Source organism: Bufo bufo, chromosome 4 (genome assembly GCF_905171765.1).
Source record: "Bufo bufo chromosome 4, aBufBuf1.1, whole genome shotgun sequence".
In the NCBI taxonomy this organism is placed as follows: Eukaryota; Metazoa; Chordata; class Amphibia; order Anura; family Bufonidae; genus Bufo; species Bufo bufo.
Window position 1 is genome coordinate 270,703,520 of NC_053392.1, and position 17,585 is coordinate 270,721,104.

The 17,585-nt window shown below is 43.1% G+C and overlaps 1 protein-coding gene across 4 annotated transcripts in view; it reads right to left on the bottom strand.

Annotated features, from left to right (window-relative positions):
- ZNF451 (zinc finger protein 451) overlaps window positions 1-17,585 on the bottom strand; it is a 75,494-nt gene that overhangs the window by 30,937 nt on the left and 26,972 nt on the right. For all 4 annotated transcript variants that reach the window (XM_040428609.1, XM_040428608.1, XM_040428607.1 and 1 more), the window contains exons 6-10: window positions 15,024-15,174; window positions 13,018-13,147; window positions 11,856-12,009; window positions 10,539-10,686; window positions 177-1,801 (exon numbers count right to left, since the gene is read on the bottom strand). In XM_040428609.1, coding sequence (XP_040284543.1) covers window positions 177-1,801; window positions 10,539-10,686; window positions 11,856-12,009; window positions 13,018-13,147; window positions 15,024-15,174 — 2,208 coding nt within the window. The remainder of the gene's footprint in view (window positions 1-176; window positions 1,802-10,538; window positions 10,687-11,855; window positions 12,010-13,017; window positions 13,148-15,023; window positions 15,175-17,585) is intronic.

Consider the following 17,585-nt stretch of genomic DNA (forward strand, 5'->3'; position numbering starts at 1 on the left):
GCCTCTTATGACCACTCCTCCATATACAGTGATCCCTCAGGATACAATGGTTTCAACATACAATGGTCTTTCTGGAACCAATTATTATTGTAACTTGAGGGACCACTGTATCACATCATGCACAACACTCCATCAAGAAAAAAACAAACAAAAAAAAAAACAAAACGGTAAAATACCTGTATCTGTTAAGCCAATATCCATAGACTCTACTTCATTTTTCACTGTGGGTGAACCAGACCTATTTTTAGGTTTGCCAAGAGCTTCGTAATGTAACTTTTCTGTATGGGCTTTCTCCATCAACAATGGCTGCTTAGATACCCTAGAACCACCGGCTGTAAACTTGAACACCTCATTCTTGGATTCACAAGGTATACTAATAATGTAGGGTTTCTCATGGAAACAGTGCTTTGCGTGATAATGGAGTTGTGCATGTTCAGCTTCATGGAAGGACTTTGAACAAATGCTGCACTTTACAAGAAAATCTGATCTGCTCTGCTCTGTGCCTTTCTTACATAAATGCCTACATATGCCCTCAATTGTTTGGTCAGTTGCCGAGCATGAACTGCAGCTGTACCACAGTTTTCCTTTCTCAAACAGTTTTGCTAAGCATAGCTGGCTGTCCTCCTTCCTCTTCGCTTTGTCAGTATATTTTGCAAGACAGCCACATGTCAGGTGGTTCTCCGTTCCAGATGAGCTAGTAGATGTCACTTCAGGCGTTTTAGAAGGGGACTGGATCTGATTTGGAACAAACCCATAATCTAGGCCATGAAAGCTCTCATAGTGGGCAAGAAAATCCTTCTCTTCATCAAGGTAGAGATCTTCGCAAAGGCCACAGAAATACTTTGTCTTTATGTCTCCATCGTGTTGATATTGACAGTGTCGGAGTAAAGTTTCTAGCTTGTGAAATTTCTTTTTACAGGTGTCACAGATGTATTTGTGGAACTGATGTATGGTCAGAGACTTACAGTGTTGTTTAACGGTCTCTTCAGAGTCAAACATTTCTTCACATATATGACACTGCCACATGCCTTTAGAAGCTTGCTGTGGCACTGCTGAAAGATCTGCTTCCAATAGCATAGGAGTCTTTGCCTCGGTAGATGTGGAGGGTTGCTCAAAGACATCTTCTTCATAATAAAATGAATGGCCTCCATGAATGTCTGAAACATGTGCCATGACATTTTCAACTCTCACCAGCTCTATAAGACATATTTGGCACCAGAAGCGGAAATTACTCAGATGTGCCCCACCATGGAATCTGCTCATATGCAGGTGAATAATGCCCAAATCTTCAGCAAGCTTGCCACACACCAAGCATTTGTGAAAAATTCTGTTGGCTGTCATAATATGTTTTTCCGCGGCTTTCTCAGATGGGAATTGCTGAAGGCATTCACAGAACCATGCTTTTATTAGGATATCCTGATCTGTCTTCACACGCCAGTCGTTAATGGTTGCCATTTTGCTTTCTTTTTTGCACTTTTGCAAAATATTACTTGAAATATCAGTGTTGTGTAAAGTCCTTTTAAGCGTGCAAGGTTTAAGTCTATCGTTGGCTGCAGACAAGCAGATATCAGATGGGGTTTTAGTCCCTTCATTGATGTAACAGAAAACCAGGATAGATTCCTCTATAGAGGCAATTCTCCTTATCTTATGACTAGTTTTGGCAGTATGCTTCACAATGTGAGAGTCTGTACTTAAAGCCAGTTTACAGTATGGACAATAGGCCTCCAGTCGGAATACAGCAGCAACATCTACGATGCTTTTCTCAGAAAGGGAAACGGGACCAGCATTTCGACACCGTGTTCTACGTAAAAAAAAATTATAAAGAAAGATGCAAATGAGCAGAAATGTCATAAAATATTCAGGTACATATAAGTCCACTGTAATGAGGAGAAAACGGGCAGGTTTTCATTGTGGCTCCGCTGCACAGACTGCAGTGCGTCCTTTGCTGCTTTCAGCTTTTGCACTGTAAACGTTGAAAGCCGTGGATAAAACCAAAGGCATAAAATGAAGTGGATTGAAAACCCACAGAACAAGTCAGTTTGCCAGGTGGGTTCTCTCGGCAGCATGTGGATGAGAATTCTCAAATCTCATCCACTTAGTTGGTGTAAAATGCTTTTGATGCTGTGTTTTCAGCACATATCATAAGATTTATTTGTCTCTACCATTTACACGAAGAATGAATCCCAATGTTTACAACAATGGAAAGCTTTTTATCTTTCTAGCATGGATGTGTAAAATAACTGTGGAGCCACAGTTATGGGTCTTCAACACAGTGAAAGCCAGATATCCCTCAAAGGAAGGGAAACCGAGCAAAGGGAGCTTTGCACTTTGGATTGTTGTGTTGAGACTCTTAATTAAGGCTCCACAGTGTTTTCTGTAGCTGGTCTCCCTAGGATCAGCTATTGTTTTGTTTGAGTAGCATGGATGTGTGACCATTGACTTTAGAATCCTTTGCCCACACACTTCCTTAGCCGTTTTCAGGAGTCCTGCAGAAATAAAAGGAAGAGAGCTGAGCACGCATGCTGCGTCTCCAGGTGAGATGGGAGTCAGGGACACCTGATAACAGAATGGGTGCGGGTCCCAGAGGTGGGACTCACATTTATCAGATATATCCTGTGGAAATATACTAAGAAGAAACTAGATTTTTGTACTTACTGTAAAATCTGTTTCTCTTCCGTTCATTGGGGGACAGTCTTGACCACGGGTATAGCTGTTGCCACCAGGAGGCGGACACTAAGCAGAAAAGTGTGAACTCCTCTTTTCAGCTATACCCTTCCTACAGGGACTAAGCTAAATCAGTTAGTGAAAAAGCAGTAGGAGAAGCAAGAAAAAAAAAACCAGGAAGACCAAACTATGTACAAACCGAGAACTACTTTACACAGGCCAGAAGAGGCCCATAAAAGATAGAACAGGTGGGAGCTGTCCCCCCCCAATAAATCGGCCCTTCTGGAATGACGAACAGGGAATCTGTCCGTCGAAAAAGATGACGTCTGGGACAGATAGATGCGAACGGCTCGCATGGAGCGACTGCTCATGAGGATGAGACGGGGCAGGACAAAAGGAAGGTAGAATGAATTCTTCATCGAGATGGAATGCTGACACAACCTTCGGAAGGAAGGACTAAACAGGACGATGGACTACTTTGTCCTGATTAAGGATCAGGAAGGGCGACTCACAGGAAAGAGCAGTGAGTTCCGACACCCTACGGATGAAAGTGATTGCCACCAAAAAGGCCACCTTGTAGGACAGGAAGCGAAAAGACACCTGCTGCAAAGGCTCAAATGGTGAAGACTGGAGAGCGCTGAGCACTAGATTAAGATCCCAAGGATTTAACGAATGACGGAAAGGGGGCGCAGCGTGCGCAACCCCCTGCAGAAAGGTCCGAACTGCAGAAAGCAAAGCAAAGTTCCACTGAAAAAGAATGGAAAGAGCCGAAACTTGCCCTTTGAGGGAGCTGAGAGCCAGCCCCAAAGTCCATGCCCGACTGCAGGCAAGACAAGAGTCGAGGCAATGAGAAACGAATGTGAGTCAGCTGGAGACGCTCGCACAAACTAAAGTAGGACTTCCAGGTCTGGTGGTAGATTTGGGAAGACGACGACTTTCTGGCACGAATCATGGTCTGGACAACAGTATCCGAGAAACCCCGAGCCCATAGTACGGCGGGGCTTCAACAGCCATGCCATTAAATGTAGAGACCCTAAATTCTGGTGGACGATCGGTCCCTGCGACAAGAGGTCCTCCCGAATGGGAAGACGCCAGTGTTAGTCGGCGAGGAGGGTGACTAGAGATACGTGCCACACTCGGCGTGGCCAATCAGGGGCCACGAGAATGACGCACAGACCTTGGGACCTGATCTTCCAAAGGAGACGCAGAATGAGGGGAAGAGGAGGGAACACTTAAGGAAACATGAACTGACTCCACAGAATCAATAGGACGTCGTACGCAGGGGCCATAGGATCCTTGGACCCCGCAATGAAGTTCTCGACCTTGTGGTTAAAGCGGAAGGCCATGAGATCCACCTCCAGCCGACCCCATCGCTTGCAGATGGCTAGAAAAACTTGCGGGTGAAGAGCCTATTCGCCGGGATCGAGACTCTCCCGGCTGAGGAAGTCTGCGATCCAGTTGTCGACGCCGGGGATGTGAACTGCAGACAGTGCCGGAACATGGCTCTCTGCCCAGCTGAGAATCAGAGCTGTTTCCGCCACGACTGTCAGGCTTCAGGTGCCTCCCTGGTGATTGAGATACGCCACAATCGTGGAGTTGTCGGACTGAACTCAAACCGGACGTCCCCGGAGATGGTTGGTCCAATGAAGCAGAGAGAAGAATCACTCTCAGTTTTAGAATGTTGATTGGGAGGGACCACGCGCCTTAAACGGAGAGATTTCCCAGCCTGGTTGACGGGGACACCAGGAAGGGCGAGGTTTGAAGGAAGGCTTGCGCTTCTGATCCGCGGCAGACTTGGGGCTGAAAAAACTCTGAAAGAGGTCCACGCTTTTTTGACTTGTTGAAACGAACCCTGTTCTGTGGTAAATGAGTGCTCTTATCACATGTAGCGTCAGAAATGATCTCGTCCAGGCATTTGCCAAAAAGTCTGCTGTCGGTAAAGGGGAGGGCAGTCAGGGTCCGCTTTGAAGCATTATCTGCTGCCCAGCAGGAAAGCCATAGGGTACGGCAAATAGCCACCAAAAGGGCTGACGAGCAGGCCATTAGCATGGCCGCGTCCAGAGAGGCTTCACAAATATACGCACTGGCATGGGAGAGCTGCAGGGCAATATTGGAAAGTCGTCCTGTACCATCCTTGACAGGGAGGGCGCCCACTCCGGCTCTACCATAGGCTGGGCAGTAGGGGGCGACTGTGTCAGAGTCAGACAGGGGCAGTAGGGCCACTTGGTGGAGTAGAGCACGAAGAGCAGAGGGGATCTAACTGACCGGATGGAAAAAAAAATTAGCATCAAGAAGCACAAGCAAAATGGCGCACAAAAGTGACTACGTGCTTTGGGGCCTGGGCTCGGACATAATGAGTACCCTGTAGTGACAGGTAGGAGGATGAGGCGGGTAGGTTAAACCTTGTAGGAAGAGGAGACAGAGCTTACCTGGCCTGTGTCCCTCAATGCAGCTTGTCTGGAGGTACCTTGAGCCAGAGTCCCGCAGAGGTCCTCTTGAAACAGGAGGTGGGTGGAGGCAGAAAAGGAGTCAAGATTTGCGCCACGATACAGATGGACGGGGGAGCTGGGAGAACTTCATGCCCCTCCCCCAAAATGGAGTCTGTCCCCGGCGAAAACGCGAGGAAGCGCATGCCCGACCCTTCTTTCCCTGCTAAATAGGCCTCCGCCCCCCCTCCCCCACTTGCGGGATAGCAGAGCTGCCGCTAGAGCCCTAGCAGAACAGAGATGCCGGCCGAGAGAGAGAGAAGTACCTGCAGGGAGCCGATGCGGGAGTAAGCCGAGGCCTCAATTAAAAAGGAAGGGTTGCAAGGAAAAGAGGGGGAATTGCGCACCAGAGGCTCCCCCCCCCCCCTCCCCACACACAGGATGGAGAGAGAGAGATGCATGGAGAGGACAAGGCCTCCGTGGGGGAAATCACTCAAGGTAACCTGAGAAGGGGAGGGAGGAAAAATGAGGGGAGCACTTAGGGGGCCAAAAATACTCACGCGTCTGGCGTCTTCTGCACCCCCCTGGCTCCAGCCGGATCACCACCTTTGGTGTGCGGCCCCTTGGGCTGCTACATCGGAAACAGAGGGGACTTGTCCTGGGCGGCCGTGGTGATCCGAAGGCCGCCGGGATGCAGAGGCTTAAAAGGGATTCTGTCATCAGTTTTAACCCCTCTAACCTAAACATATGCTCATGTCCAGACTAATGAGAAGAATCCTAAGCTGGCCTTATTAAACCTTAGTGTGGCTCTATTTGCCCAAAAAAACAGGTTTTTATAACCTGTCAATCACTTACTTAAGGTGCCCAAGGGGAGGTCCGTTAATACAGGGTGCCCGGCCGCACCCCTCGCCATCCGGTGCCCAGCGCCGCCTTCCCTGTCTTCAGCGCCGCCTTTTACAGCTCAGCGCCGCCTCCGCAATGCTCCCCGTCCCTCTGCCTGATGCGCCCGTGCAGACTCCTGAAAGCGGCTTCATTGAGCGAATGCGCACTTCGCTCAACGAACGCTAGAGATCGAAGGACACCATCAGTAACAAAATCCTCCGTTTTATGGTTCAGGCTTATGTTAATAATCCCGCCATGTACAATATCATTTGTTAGGGTAAGGCTACAATGTTGCTGGGTTTTTTACAAGTCCCGCTGCAATCCCATTGATTTCTATGGGATTACCAAAACTCTGCGATCCTCGCCATAACCTAAGGCCGAATGCACACGGCTGTGGAACACGGCCGTGAGCAGTCCGTGGTATCCCGGCCTAGCAACCTGCTGAGAGCAGGAGCGCACGGCTTCATGCCGCCGCTGCATTACAGTAATACACTTGTATGATCTATACGAGTGTATTACTGTAGTGCAGCGGCGGCATGAAGTGCACTGCGTCATAGCAACCAATGACGCCGTGCGCTCCTGCTCTCAGCAGGATGCCAGGCCGGGATACCACGGACCGCTCACGGCCGTGTGCATTCGGCCTAAATCGGCCTGAGGAACGAGCCTCTGTGCTCTAGAAGTTTGATAACTTTTCCGGTTTCCCAATAAGTTTCACTCTTATCGCTTTCATAATGAGTCTTTAGCATCACAAAGATGCTATATTTGCTATATTCGGCTTCCCAATACTATGAAGCACGAAAACCACTTCACACATCACATCCAAAGCTATTTAAAGTACAATGTATGTGGATGGAGTTTTCCACACCAGTGTAGAATTCTAGGTATGTCAATTCTGTTGCATCTATTTCAGTGTATTTAACCCTTTGCAACACACAAAATTGGTGAAATCAAGAGCTGAAAACGAACTTAGTCTGACTTTACCCTTCGTGTTTAACCCTTAGGATACCGGAGTTTTTTTAGTTTTCATTTTTCTTCCTTATTTTCCTTGAGACATAATTTTTTAATTATGGCATAAAATGTAGTGGGAAGCAGTAAAAAAATTCCAAATGTGGTGGAATTGAAAAAACAAAAAACAATTCCTCCACCGTTTTACGGGTTTTGTTCCGTTTAGTTTGCGGCAAAACTGACCCATGCTCTTCATTCTCTGGGTCAGTATGATTACGATACCGCATATGTATAGGATTTTTATGTCTAAATAGTATAAAAATAAAATTTTAACTTTGATACTTTTTTTATATATTTTTTTTACATCACCATATTCTGACCCCCATAACTTTTTTTATACTTATGTCTACGGAGCTGTTTAGGGGCAAATTTTTTGCGGAACAATCTGTAGTTTTTATTGATACCATTTTGGAGTGTGCGTGACTTTTTGATCAAATTTTATTAATTTTTTTGGGTAAGAGAAGCAATGAAAAAAAATGGCAAATCAGACATTTTGACCTTTTTTTTTTCTGTTACATCATTCGCCGTATTGGATTTTTTAAAAATATTTTAAATAGTATGGGCGTTTTTGGTCACGATGATACCCATGATGTTTTGGGGACGTTAGAAGGCTTAGAAGCAAATCTTGAAATTTTGCGTAAAATTTCTAAAACCCACTTTCTCAGGACCAGTTCAGGTCTGAAGTCACTTTGTGAGGCTTACATACCACCCAAAAATGACCCCATTTTACAAACTACACCCCTCAAGGTATTCAAAACTGATTTAACAAACTTTGTTAACCCTTTAGGTGTTCCACAAGAATTAATGGAAAATAGAGATAAAATTTCAAAATTTCACTTTTTTGGCAGATTTTCCATTTGAATCAATTTTTTCTAGTTACAAAGCAGGGGTTAACAGCCAAACAAAACTCAATATTTATGGCCCTGATTCTGTAGTTTACAGAAACACCCCATATGTGGTCCTAAACTGCTGTACGGGCACACGTCAGGGCGCAGAAGGAAAGGAATGCCATACGGTTTTTGGAAGGCAGATTTTGCTGGATCCCTGATGCACCCCTAGAGTAGAAACTCCAAAAAAGTGACCCCATTTTGGAAACTACGGGATAAGGTGGCAGTTTTGCTGGTACTATTTTAGGGTACATATGATTTTTGGTTGCTCTATATTACACTTTTTGTGAGGCAAGGTAACAAAAAATAGCTGTTTTGGCACCGTTTTTATTTTTTGTTATTTACAACATTCATCTGACAGGTTAGATCATGTGGTATTTTTATAGAGCAGGTTGTTATGGACGCGACAATACCAAATATGACTTTTTGGTTGTTTCAGTTTTACATAAAGCATTTTTGAAAAAAAAAATGTTTTAGTGTCTTCCACATTCTGAAAGCCGTACTTTAATTTATTTTTTGGGCGACTATCTTTTGTAGAGGCAAATTTTTTTCGGGATGAGATGACGGTTTGATTGGTACTGTTATAGGGTGCATATGACATTTTGATCGCTTGCTATTACACTTTTTGTGATGTAAGGTGACAAAAAATAGCTTTTTTTTTTACACCATTTTTATTCTTTTTCGGTATTCACCTGAGGGGTTAGGTCATGATATTTTTATAGAGCAGGTTCTTACTGACGCGGCAATACATAAATAAAAAGTAGACATATTCGTTAAGTTTTACACAATGATTTCATTCAAAAAAATATATAAATATCTATGTTTTAGTGTCTCCATAGTCTGAGAGACAGTTTTTTCTGTTTTTGGGCGATTATCTTAGGTAGGGTATGATTTTTGTCAGATGAGATGACTGTTTGATTGGCGCTATTTTGGGGTGCGTATGACTTTTTGATCGCTTGCCATTACACTTTTTGTGATGTAAGGTGAATTTTGAGTTTACACAATAACAGCATATTTAAAACAAAAAATAAAAAATATGTTTTAGTGTTTCCATACTCTGAGCCATAGTTTTTTATATTTGTGGGGCGATTGTCTTAGGTAGGGGCTCCGTTTTTGCGGGATGAGAGGACGGTTAGATTGGTACTATTTTGGCGGGCATATGCCTTTTTGATCGCTTGGTGTTGTACTTTTAGTGAAGTAAGGTGACAAAAAAATGGTTTATTTAGCACAGTTTTAATTTTTTACGGTGTTCATCTGAGGGGTTAGGTCATGTGATATGTTTATAGAGCCGGTCGATACGGACGCGGCGATACCTAATATGTCTACTTTTTTTTTTTTTTTTTACTTTATTTGGGGAAAATTACTTTTTTTTTATTTGAAACTACATTTTTTTGGGGGGAAAAACTATTTTTCAACTTTTCTTTCCACTATTTTTTGTCCCACTTTGGGACTTCAACTTTTGGGGGTCTGATCCCCTTTACAAGGCATTCCAATACTTCTGTATTGGAATGCATTGGCTGTATGTGTAATACAGTGTGTTTACACATTCAGCTTCCTGCCCGTGAGATCCAGGGGGCTGGATCTCACAGGCTCCCCACCAAAAGGCAGCCCCGATGCCTAAGGAAGGCATTGGGCTACCTTCCATGCCATTGGGTCCCCGTCACAGCAGCACGGGGACCCGATTGCAGCTCCAATCCCCGCCCTACATCGCACATGCCGCGGTCAGGGCACCGGCATCTGTGATTTCACCGATGCCGGCGCATGCAGCAGGGGTCCGGCTATCAGTGACTGTCGGACCCCTGCTGCTGATCGAGCGGGCACAGCTCCTGCACCCGCCCGATCCCCATGAAGTACATGGGTCCTTAAGGGGTTAATTATATGGAAAGGGGGAGTGATTTAAACTTTTATATATAACTTTTTTTTTTGTGATGATTTTGTAGCTCATATAGGAGTCTATAAATAATGTTTATTGACGGTCACGGTAATCAGACGCAGTTCTCTGCGGTTTAAAACAGCAGAGATATGCCAGCCATGGCACCCGCTGCGCATGTGAGCAGGCACCATGTTTACACATCTGTCCAGCGCCGTAAATGTGCGGCACTGGTAGCGAACGGGTTAAAGGAGTTTTCCAGGATTTTAATACTGATAACCTATCAATAACACATTATTGATGTTAGATTGTTGGACTCTTGGCACCCCTGGTGATCAGTTGTTTGAAGGGGCCACTGTGCTGCGGTGAGTGCTGGAACCTCTTCATTTATAGCTTTCTGCATGCCATATATAAAGCAGTGGCTGCGCTGTGTCGTGTATAGCAGCTTTGTCCCATTCATTTGAACGGAGGCATCGATGCAATATCCAGCAAAGCCGCTGGAGTGTATTGAGCACTACAAACAATGTAGAGGCCACGGCGCTCACCGAAGCGGTTATTGCCTCCCCTCAATCATAAAAGATGTAGTTCAAAGCTTTAGAGCCTCATACATTGGCAGTGACAGGGAAGCAGTCAGTCCAAATTTTTTTTTACAGATGCTATTACTTCTGTATAAAATTGCTTTCTGCCATCAGCCTACAGACCACCAGGGAGATTGCAAAATGACACATGAAGCCACTCCTTTTACTACAAATTACAGACTTCTTAAGTTTCAGCAAGTATGAAAAATACCGCACATGTACGCACCTGAAATGAGCAGTAAGTTCTGTATAAGAACGCAGCTCAAGACGACAAGCTGTACAAACTATTTGGAATAGAATGTCTTTACAGAGGGCAATCAAAACATTTTTTGCATACGCTGGCATAGGTACAGGACATGGGGCGTCCCTCTGGTCTGTAACAGAAATACAGCAAACAATTCAATATAACATATTAGCTAATTGCGCTGAAGACATTTTTCAAGTCACTTTTAGTAGCTCATTTGTCCAGATTTACACATTTTTATGAATGTTACATTTTAATTAAAAGGGTTCTCTGGGAAACAAAAAAAATAAATAATGAAAATACTGAAAAACATGTTTTTCAGAAATATGAACACATTCCTAAATGCCTTTTATAATGGCTCATTTTGTCTAGGGGTAGGCATTAGAGGAGAGGAATCTGTCCTAATGACAGCAGAGTTAGAATGCAGAGCACGAGCTGTATGGAGGCTTATTCTCTGCCCTGTATAACACTATATCATCTACAGATCACAGTTATCATCTGTGCCTGCCTCGGAGCTCACCTCTAACCTGCAGCAACTGGAATGAAGGATCATACATATACTGGGAAGCGTTGGCTAATGACAAACCTCCTGTGTGTCTGGTCCTTCATTCCAGCAAGTACGGGTTAGGCTACTTTCACACTGGCGTTTTGAATTCCGTTTGCAAGATCCGTTTCAGGGATCTCACAAACGGTTCAAAACGGATCAGTTCAGCCACAATGCATTCTGAATGGATAAGGATCCGTTCAGAATGCATCAGTTTGTCTCCGTTCCGCCTACATTCCGCTCTGGATGCGGACACCAAAACGCTGCTTGCAGTGTTTTGGTGTCCGCCTGGCGATGCGGAGCCAAACGGATCCGTTTTCACCGACACAATATGGTGCAGTTGAAAACGGATCCGTCCCCCATTGACTTTCAATGCAAGTTAGGAAGGATCCGTTTTGACAGACTTTTTTTTTTAAAGAATAATACAAACGGATCCGTTCTGAACGGATACAAGCGTTTGCATTATAGGTGCGGATTCGTCTGTGCAGATAGCAGACGGATCCGCACCTAATGCAGGTGTGAAAGTAGCCTGAGATATGAGCCCTGACAGTCCCACATATTTGTCTGCATGTCACTTTTCCAGCCAAGATCATACCAAGAGTATGGGTCGTATAGGTTGGCTCTTACCTTTTTTTACAATCATTATCCTTCACACAGAATGACCTTCATATTGAAAAATTCGTCACCTCTCAGTACAGTACACTGACATAAAAATTATATTTGTCGGATTCCAACGTGAAATCTCTACACCATACCTTTCAAAACAATGGTTCGCCTAAAGTGATTTCTCGCAGACATGTGTTTGAGACACTCATCTCTTTGGTAAAACAATACAAAACAGCTTGGACAGGCAAAACACTGGATAAGCAGCGGAGGTATGTGTCTTTCATGACCATCCGTCAACTTTGCCTAGGAAAAAAATAAAAATAAATACTTCACAAAGTAAACCAATTCCCAAATCAATGTGACAGTAAGATGAATCGTTATATAAAAATAAAATTAAAGGGAATCTGTTTCTGTTACCCTCTGTGAGGGCAATATATGGTTGTTAAAGGCATTTCTGCATTGTCTGTTATGTGTGTTTCTGTGAACTGCGCCATTTATTAGCTGCAGTGCTGGCAACATGCTTAGATGAAAAAAACCTCAATAGTTATCAATAGGGATGCGAATATGGTAAATTGCGCTTTGGATTCCATTACCGTGTACCATAACGCAATTCAAGGACAGAATGTCTTTTGATGCATTCCGTCATAATTGAAGTCTATGGCCAGCATAACGGATCCGTCCGGTTTCAGTTATGCAGGACTCCTCTCCTGCATAACGGAAACCAGGCCGATTCGTTATACTGGCCATAGACATCTATTATGACAGAATGCATCTAAAGGCATTCAGTCCTTGAATTGCGTTATGGTCCACGGTAACAGAATCCATAACACAATTCAGCGTAAACCCGAACTTCAAAAACTGAAGTACGCTCAACCCTAGTTAACTACTGGGCTAGCCCCACGCTCTTCCCGCTGATTGACAGATTTCTCCCTATGCACAGCAATAACAAATGTATTGTAGTAATACAGAGCCTGATATCGGGAAAATACAAAAAAGGAAAAAAAGGGAAAAAAATTATGTTTGAATACTTGTATTTGTATGTATGAATAATTTAATAAAAGACTATATAGACTACATATGACAGTGACAGATTGCAACAACTTTTCCAATCCAATAGGGTAAGGTGTGGCTCTTCCACCTTCTTTCTTAAGAGGCGAGAATAAATGACCACCACTCTATTCAAAAGAGGAAACACAGGGCCCCCATTCTCATGACTGGTAGGAGCCCACTGGTCAGACTATCCCCTACTTTTTGCAGCCAAATTTCCTCAGATAGCCACATGACAAAATATTAGATAAAAAAATAACTAACCTTTGCTGAGAAATGATCATTATACTCGTTCATACTTCCAAATCTTTTAAGACACAGAACACAGGCGTAAGTGGAGTGGTCACACACACCATGAAGAGCAATAGTTGGGTCACATGGTGAGTGATCGAACCTTGGGAAAAAAGCAAATTCTAACTTTTAATAAATGATTTAAGTTTCATTTTTTTTCTTGTACAACTTCTCAATTCTTTTATTGCAACCACAAATATCAATTTTCATTTTGGCTGCCATGACCATGTCTAAAGACATGTATTCTACTGTAACTGCATATATTATTTCTGTGTGCGCAATAAAAAGTATGCTAACAAATATGCACAAAGGCAACCAATGTGTTGGCTGCAGGGAAAATAGGCAGGCGCAAGGATGTGGGCAACTTTAACAAAAGCCAAACTGTGCTGACTAGACTGTGGCGTCAATGCATTCCCAAATCAGTAGTTCTTGTGGGGTGTTCCAGAATGCAGTGGTCAGTAGCCACCAAAACCAGGAGACGGGTCATGGGTACCCAAGGCTCACTCATATGCATGGTGAGTCAAGACTAGCCCGTCTTAGCCAGTCCCACAGAACAGCTATTGTAGTAGACATTGATGAAAACCATTTAAGGCGCCAGAGAACACAATATATCAGAGCTTTCTGGGTATGGGGCTGTTCAGCTACAGACCTGCCAATGCTGATCTGAGTCCATCACCGTAGTTGCATGCAGTGGGCATGTGAGCATCAGAACTGGACCAAAGGCCAATAAGTAGAGACAGTGTGATGCTCAGGGCAATGTTCTGCTGACAAACCTCTGGTTTTGGCATCCATGTGGAAGTTACTTTGACACAGGGTGGATAAAAATCAATGATATAAAAAAAAAATAATAAAAAAAAAATAAGGATTTTTTTTATATAAAATGCTTGAGGAAAATATATATTACCATCCAAAAGGTTATTCCATCATGAAATAAAGATTAGTTTTTTAATTATGTAGAATAAGGCTGTATATGTTTTATTTTTTGGGTAAATAAATTCCATTAATCCATTCACAATGTCATGCTCTTCCAGAAGTTTTTGTAAGATTATTGGGCCGTTTCTCTGCCTACAAGATATCACAGATGCTTGGTTTACTTTTGCAGTTCTCAAAACTGAATTTGACTAAGCAGAGATCACATGCCTCTTCTTCACAGCAAAAATGTTATAACATGAACAGAGTTGAGAAAAATACCTTAATCCTAACTTCTACAAACCTATGAATGCAGAATCAACCTAATCAAACTAAAATGAAAAGTTGTTATTCTAAAAATCTTCATCTACTTGCATATTATAAGTTATACCAGCAAGAATTAGTCTTTATGTAGAAAACTATGATTTAAATCAAGCCTTACTGACTAGTGATTTAAATCAAATCCACCCTGCTTTGACACGTACAACCTTCATAAACATTGTTGCAGACCAAGGTATTTCTTAATGTCGGTGGCTTCTTTCAGCAGGATAAAGGGTTATAAAGGATAAAGGCCAGACTGCAACAATCGTTCAGGTATGGTATAAGGAACATGACAAAATGTTGACTTGGCCTCCAAATTCTTCAGATCTCAATCTGACCAAGCATTTGTGGAATAAGCTGGAAAAACCATGGAAGGCCCCACCTATAGACACCAAGTGTGAAACATAGTTTTAAATAGTCTACTTCTAAATCTGCAGAATAGATAAAAAGTGTGTTTACATGATCACAAAAGAGCATTTCTCTGAATGGGGTTGTGTCTGAACCAAACGCAAGGAGTTTTAGAAACCTTATTCAGATGTATGAAAGAGTTGCAGAAATTTCCGCAAACCTGGCACATGTGGACATACCCCAATAATGACAAACAGAATAACAATACCCACATTGGATACTTTACCTGAGCGCCAAGGTTTGCATTACAAATAGATTCCCCTTCCTGACTAAACAAAGCCATTTAGTAATAAAAAGACTACATTTTGGAGCAGAAGGGTAGGACAATACGCATAGCTTACCTTTTGAGGTGACCTAATAGCAGTTGTCCGTTGTCAAACTTCCTGTTGCAATTCATAACGGGACAAATGATCGACTGACTTCTCACAGAAATGCTTTCACGAGATCTAGAGAAGTTTCGGCGGCTGGCTGAAACACAGCCTGGTCTGAGGCCTTGAATAAAAATATAAGATGTTTTCTATTACAAAGATCCACCCTTGAAGGAGATGGCCAACTACTTTCACACAGGCTCAGAATGGCATAACAAAATAAAAATGGATACTCACCCCACTGTTCCAACACTTACTAGGCCCTCGCTAATTCCTGCTTCCTTGTTCCTCTTCACATGCAGGCAATGTCTGCTGACATTTTATAAGATTTTTTTTAAATCTTAAGTTGGCAATCATTTGATCGCTTCTATAACATATTGCAAAACCCATGTAATATCAGTGTATATTGAATGTCAGTGTTTATGCCTTATTCACAGTCAGTGATTTCCACCAGTGATTGAGCCAAAACCAGGTGTGGGTCTAAAACCCGGAGCAGATCTTGCCCTTATACCTTATGTCTGTGGAGGCTCCAGTCCTAGTTTTGGCTCACAATCACTGCTGGAAATCACTGACCAAATCACTGACGTGTGAATAAGACTTTAAGGGAGAGTTCACAACACGTTTTCATTTTTCTGATCCTCCAAAAGAACAGAAAAAATAAATAAATAAATAATAATCCTGTGCATCAGTTATACATATCTGGCATCAGTTTGAGCCACTTCCGTCCGAGATCCATTTTCGAGACTGCATGCAGGATTTTTTTTTTATCCCCGTCTAAAATAACAGATCCCTGACGGAAATGGCTCAAACGAATGCCAAATGTGCATAACTGATGCACAAGATCCATTTTTTTTTTTTTTTTTTTTTACAGGATCCTGTTTTTTTCTGTTCTTCTGCTGGATCAGAAGAACACAAAATGAAACGGTGATGTGAACTCTCCCTTGGACTGACACAGCCTATTAGATCATGCTCTGAAGCAGGCATGCTCAACCTGCAGCCCTCCAGCTGTTGCAAAACTACAACTCCCAGCATGCCCGTACAGCCTACAGCAGGGCATTGTGGGAGTTGTAGTTTTACAACAGCTGGAGGGCCGCAGGTTGAGCATGCCTGCTCTACAGGCTAAGAACACCTTCTGGAGCAATATTTTTTATTTAATTTTTATCACTGCATTTTCCTTATTTGGATTTTACTTATTTGGAGTTTGTTTTACAGCCTATCTTGCCTTTGGTTTTGCAGAGATTGACTGCTTTAGGTGTAGCCCTTCCTGTGCCGGCATACATACATAATTCCTCTGGGTAGCCATTTTGTATGCTTCTGGCCTATGTAAAAGAACAGTGAACTCTCATCTTCCTGAAGCCTGGGTCAAGTATGATATAGATGGACACTTTTATTACCACTACTCTGTGAGGCCGGCTATAAAAGGTCATAAAGGCTATACCAGGCCCAGCTCATCCTGTCCTATAAGATAAAGATCAGCTCGCTGTCAAGCCTGGCTGGAGCGTGACGTCATTAATTTCCAGGTCTGGTTTGAGGAGAGCTAATAGCCCTTAATTAGCTCTGGGCATAAAACCAGTCCACTTTCATATTTCATTTATGAATCAACTTATGCCCTTTCTGACACCAGATCCAGGCTCCACAGAGTATTGTGGTTAATTGGGTATCAAATATGACCAGAGGATGTGATTCTGTAGCTCACCTATGGGTGGTAGAAGAACTACAGGTCCCAGCATTACCGTGTGTGGTCTCATTCTGTATGTAAATAAATAAGGATCGCAAATATGTATTCTGTATAAAAAATATGCCGATGTATCAGGGAGATACGGGCTTAAGTATAATCCTCATTGTAGGAACTGAACTTTGATGGGGGTCATAAAACACTTGGAGGCCAATCCCTAGGCTTCACAGTCACTCTGCTGCCATTGGCTGACAGGAGTAAGTCTCCTGCCCATGGCAGAGTTCATAAAGATCCATGCAGAAGGACAGAGGAGAGAGACCCATGGAACATCACCAGACACTTAATTGGACATTGACAGCATATCCCTGTATCAGAAGAACTTTGAGGGTCTCCCCTGATACATACTGAACTGGGTTTGCAAGGATTCAAAAAGGACATATGAGCGACCATCTGAAAGCCTCCAGAGAAACTAAGTATTCTTTCATCTTTTTCCCTTTCATTTGAACTGTCGTGATTATTTATATTGTTATTATTATTCTGTAGATTTATAGTCATTTTCATTAGATTTGTATGCACTGCTTTTTACCTCTTATTAAAGATTATAAAATCTAAGTGGCCAAGTCTTCCATATTCTAAGCTGCTGAACAACGTACCTTGCCTTTGAAGAGACGTTACCAGGTAGTTAGTTAAATTGCATTTAGGAATTGTAGCTGGGGGTGATTGACTGCGGTTGGTCAGTAAGTGATATCCGGTTCATCCACTGATCTGTGTGATAGTGAATGACCCGGATAGTCGGCTCGTGGACAGGGAACCCACGTGGTGGCAGTTACCGAAGTGTAGTGGGGGGGTGTTAGCCGAAT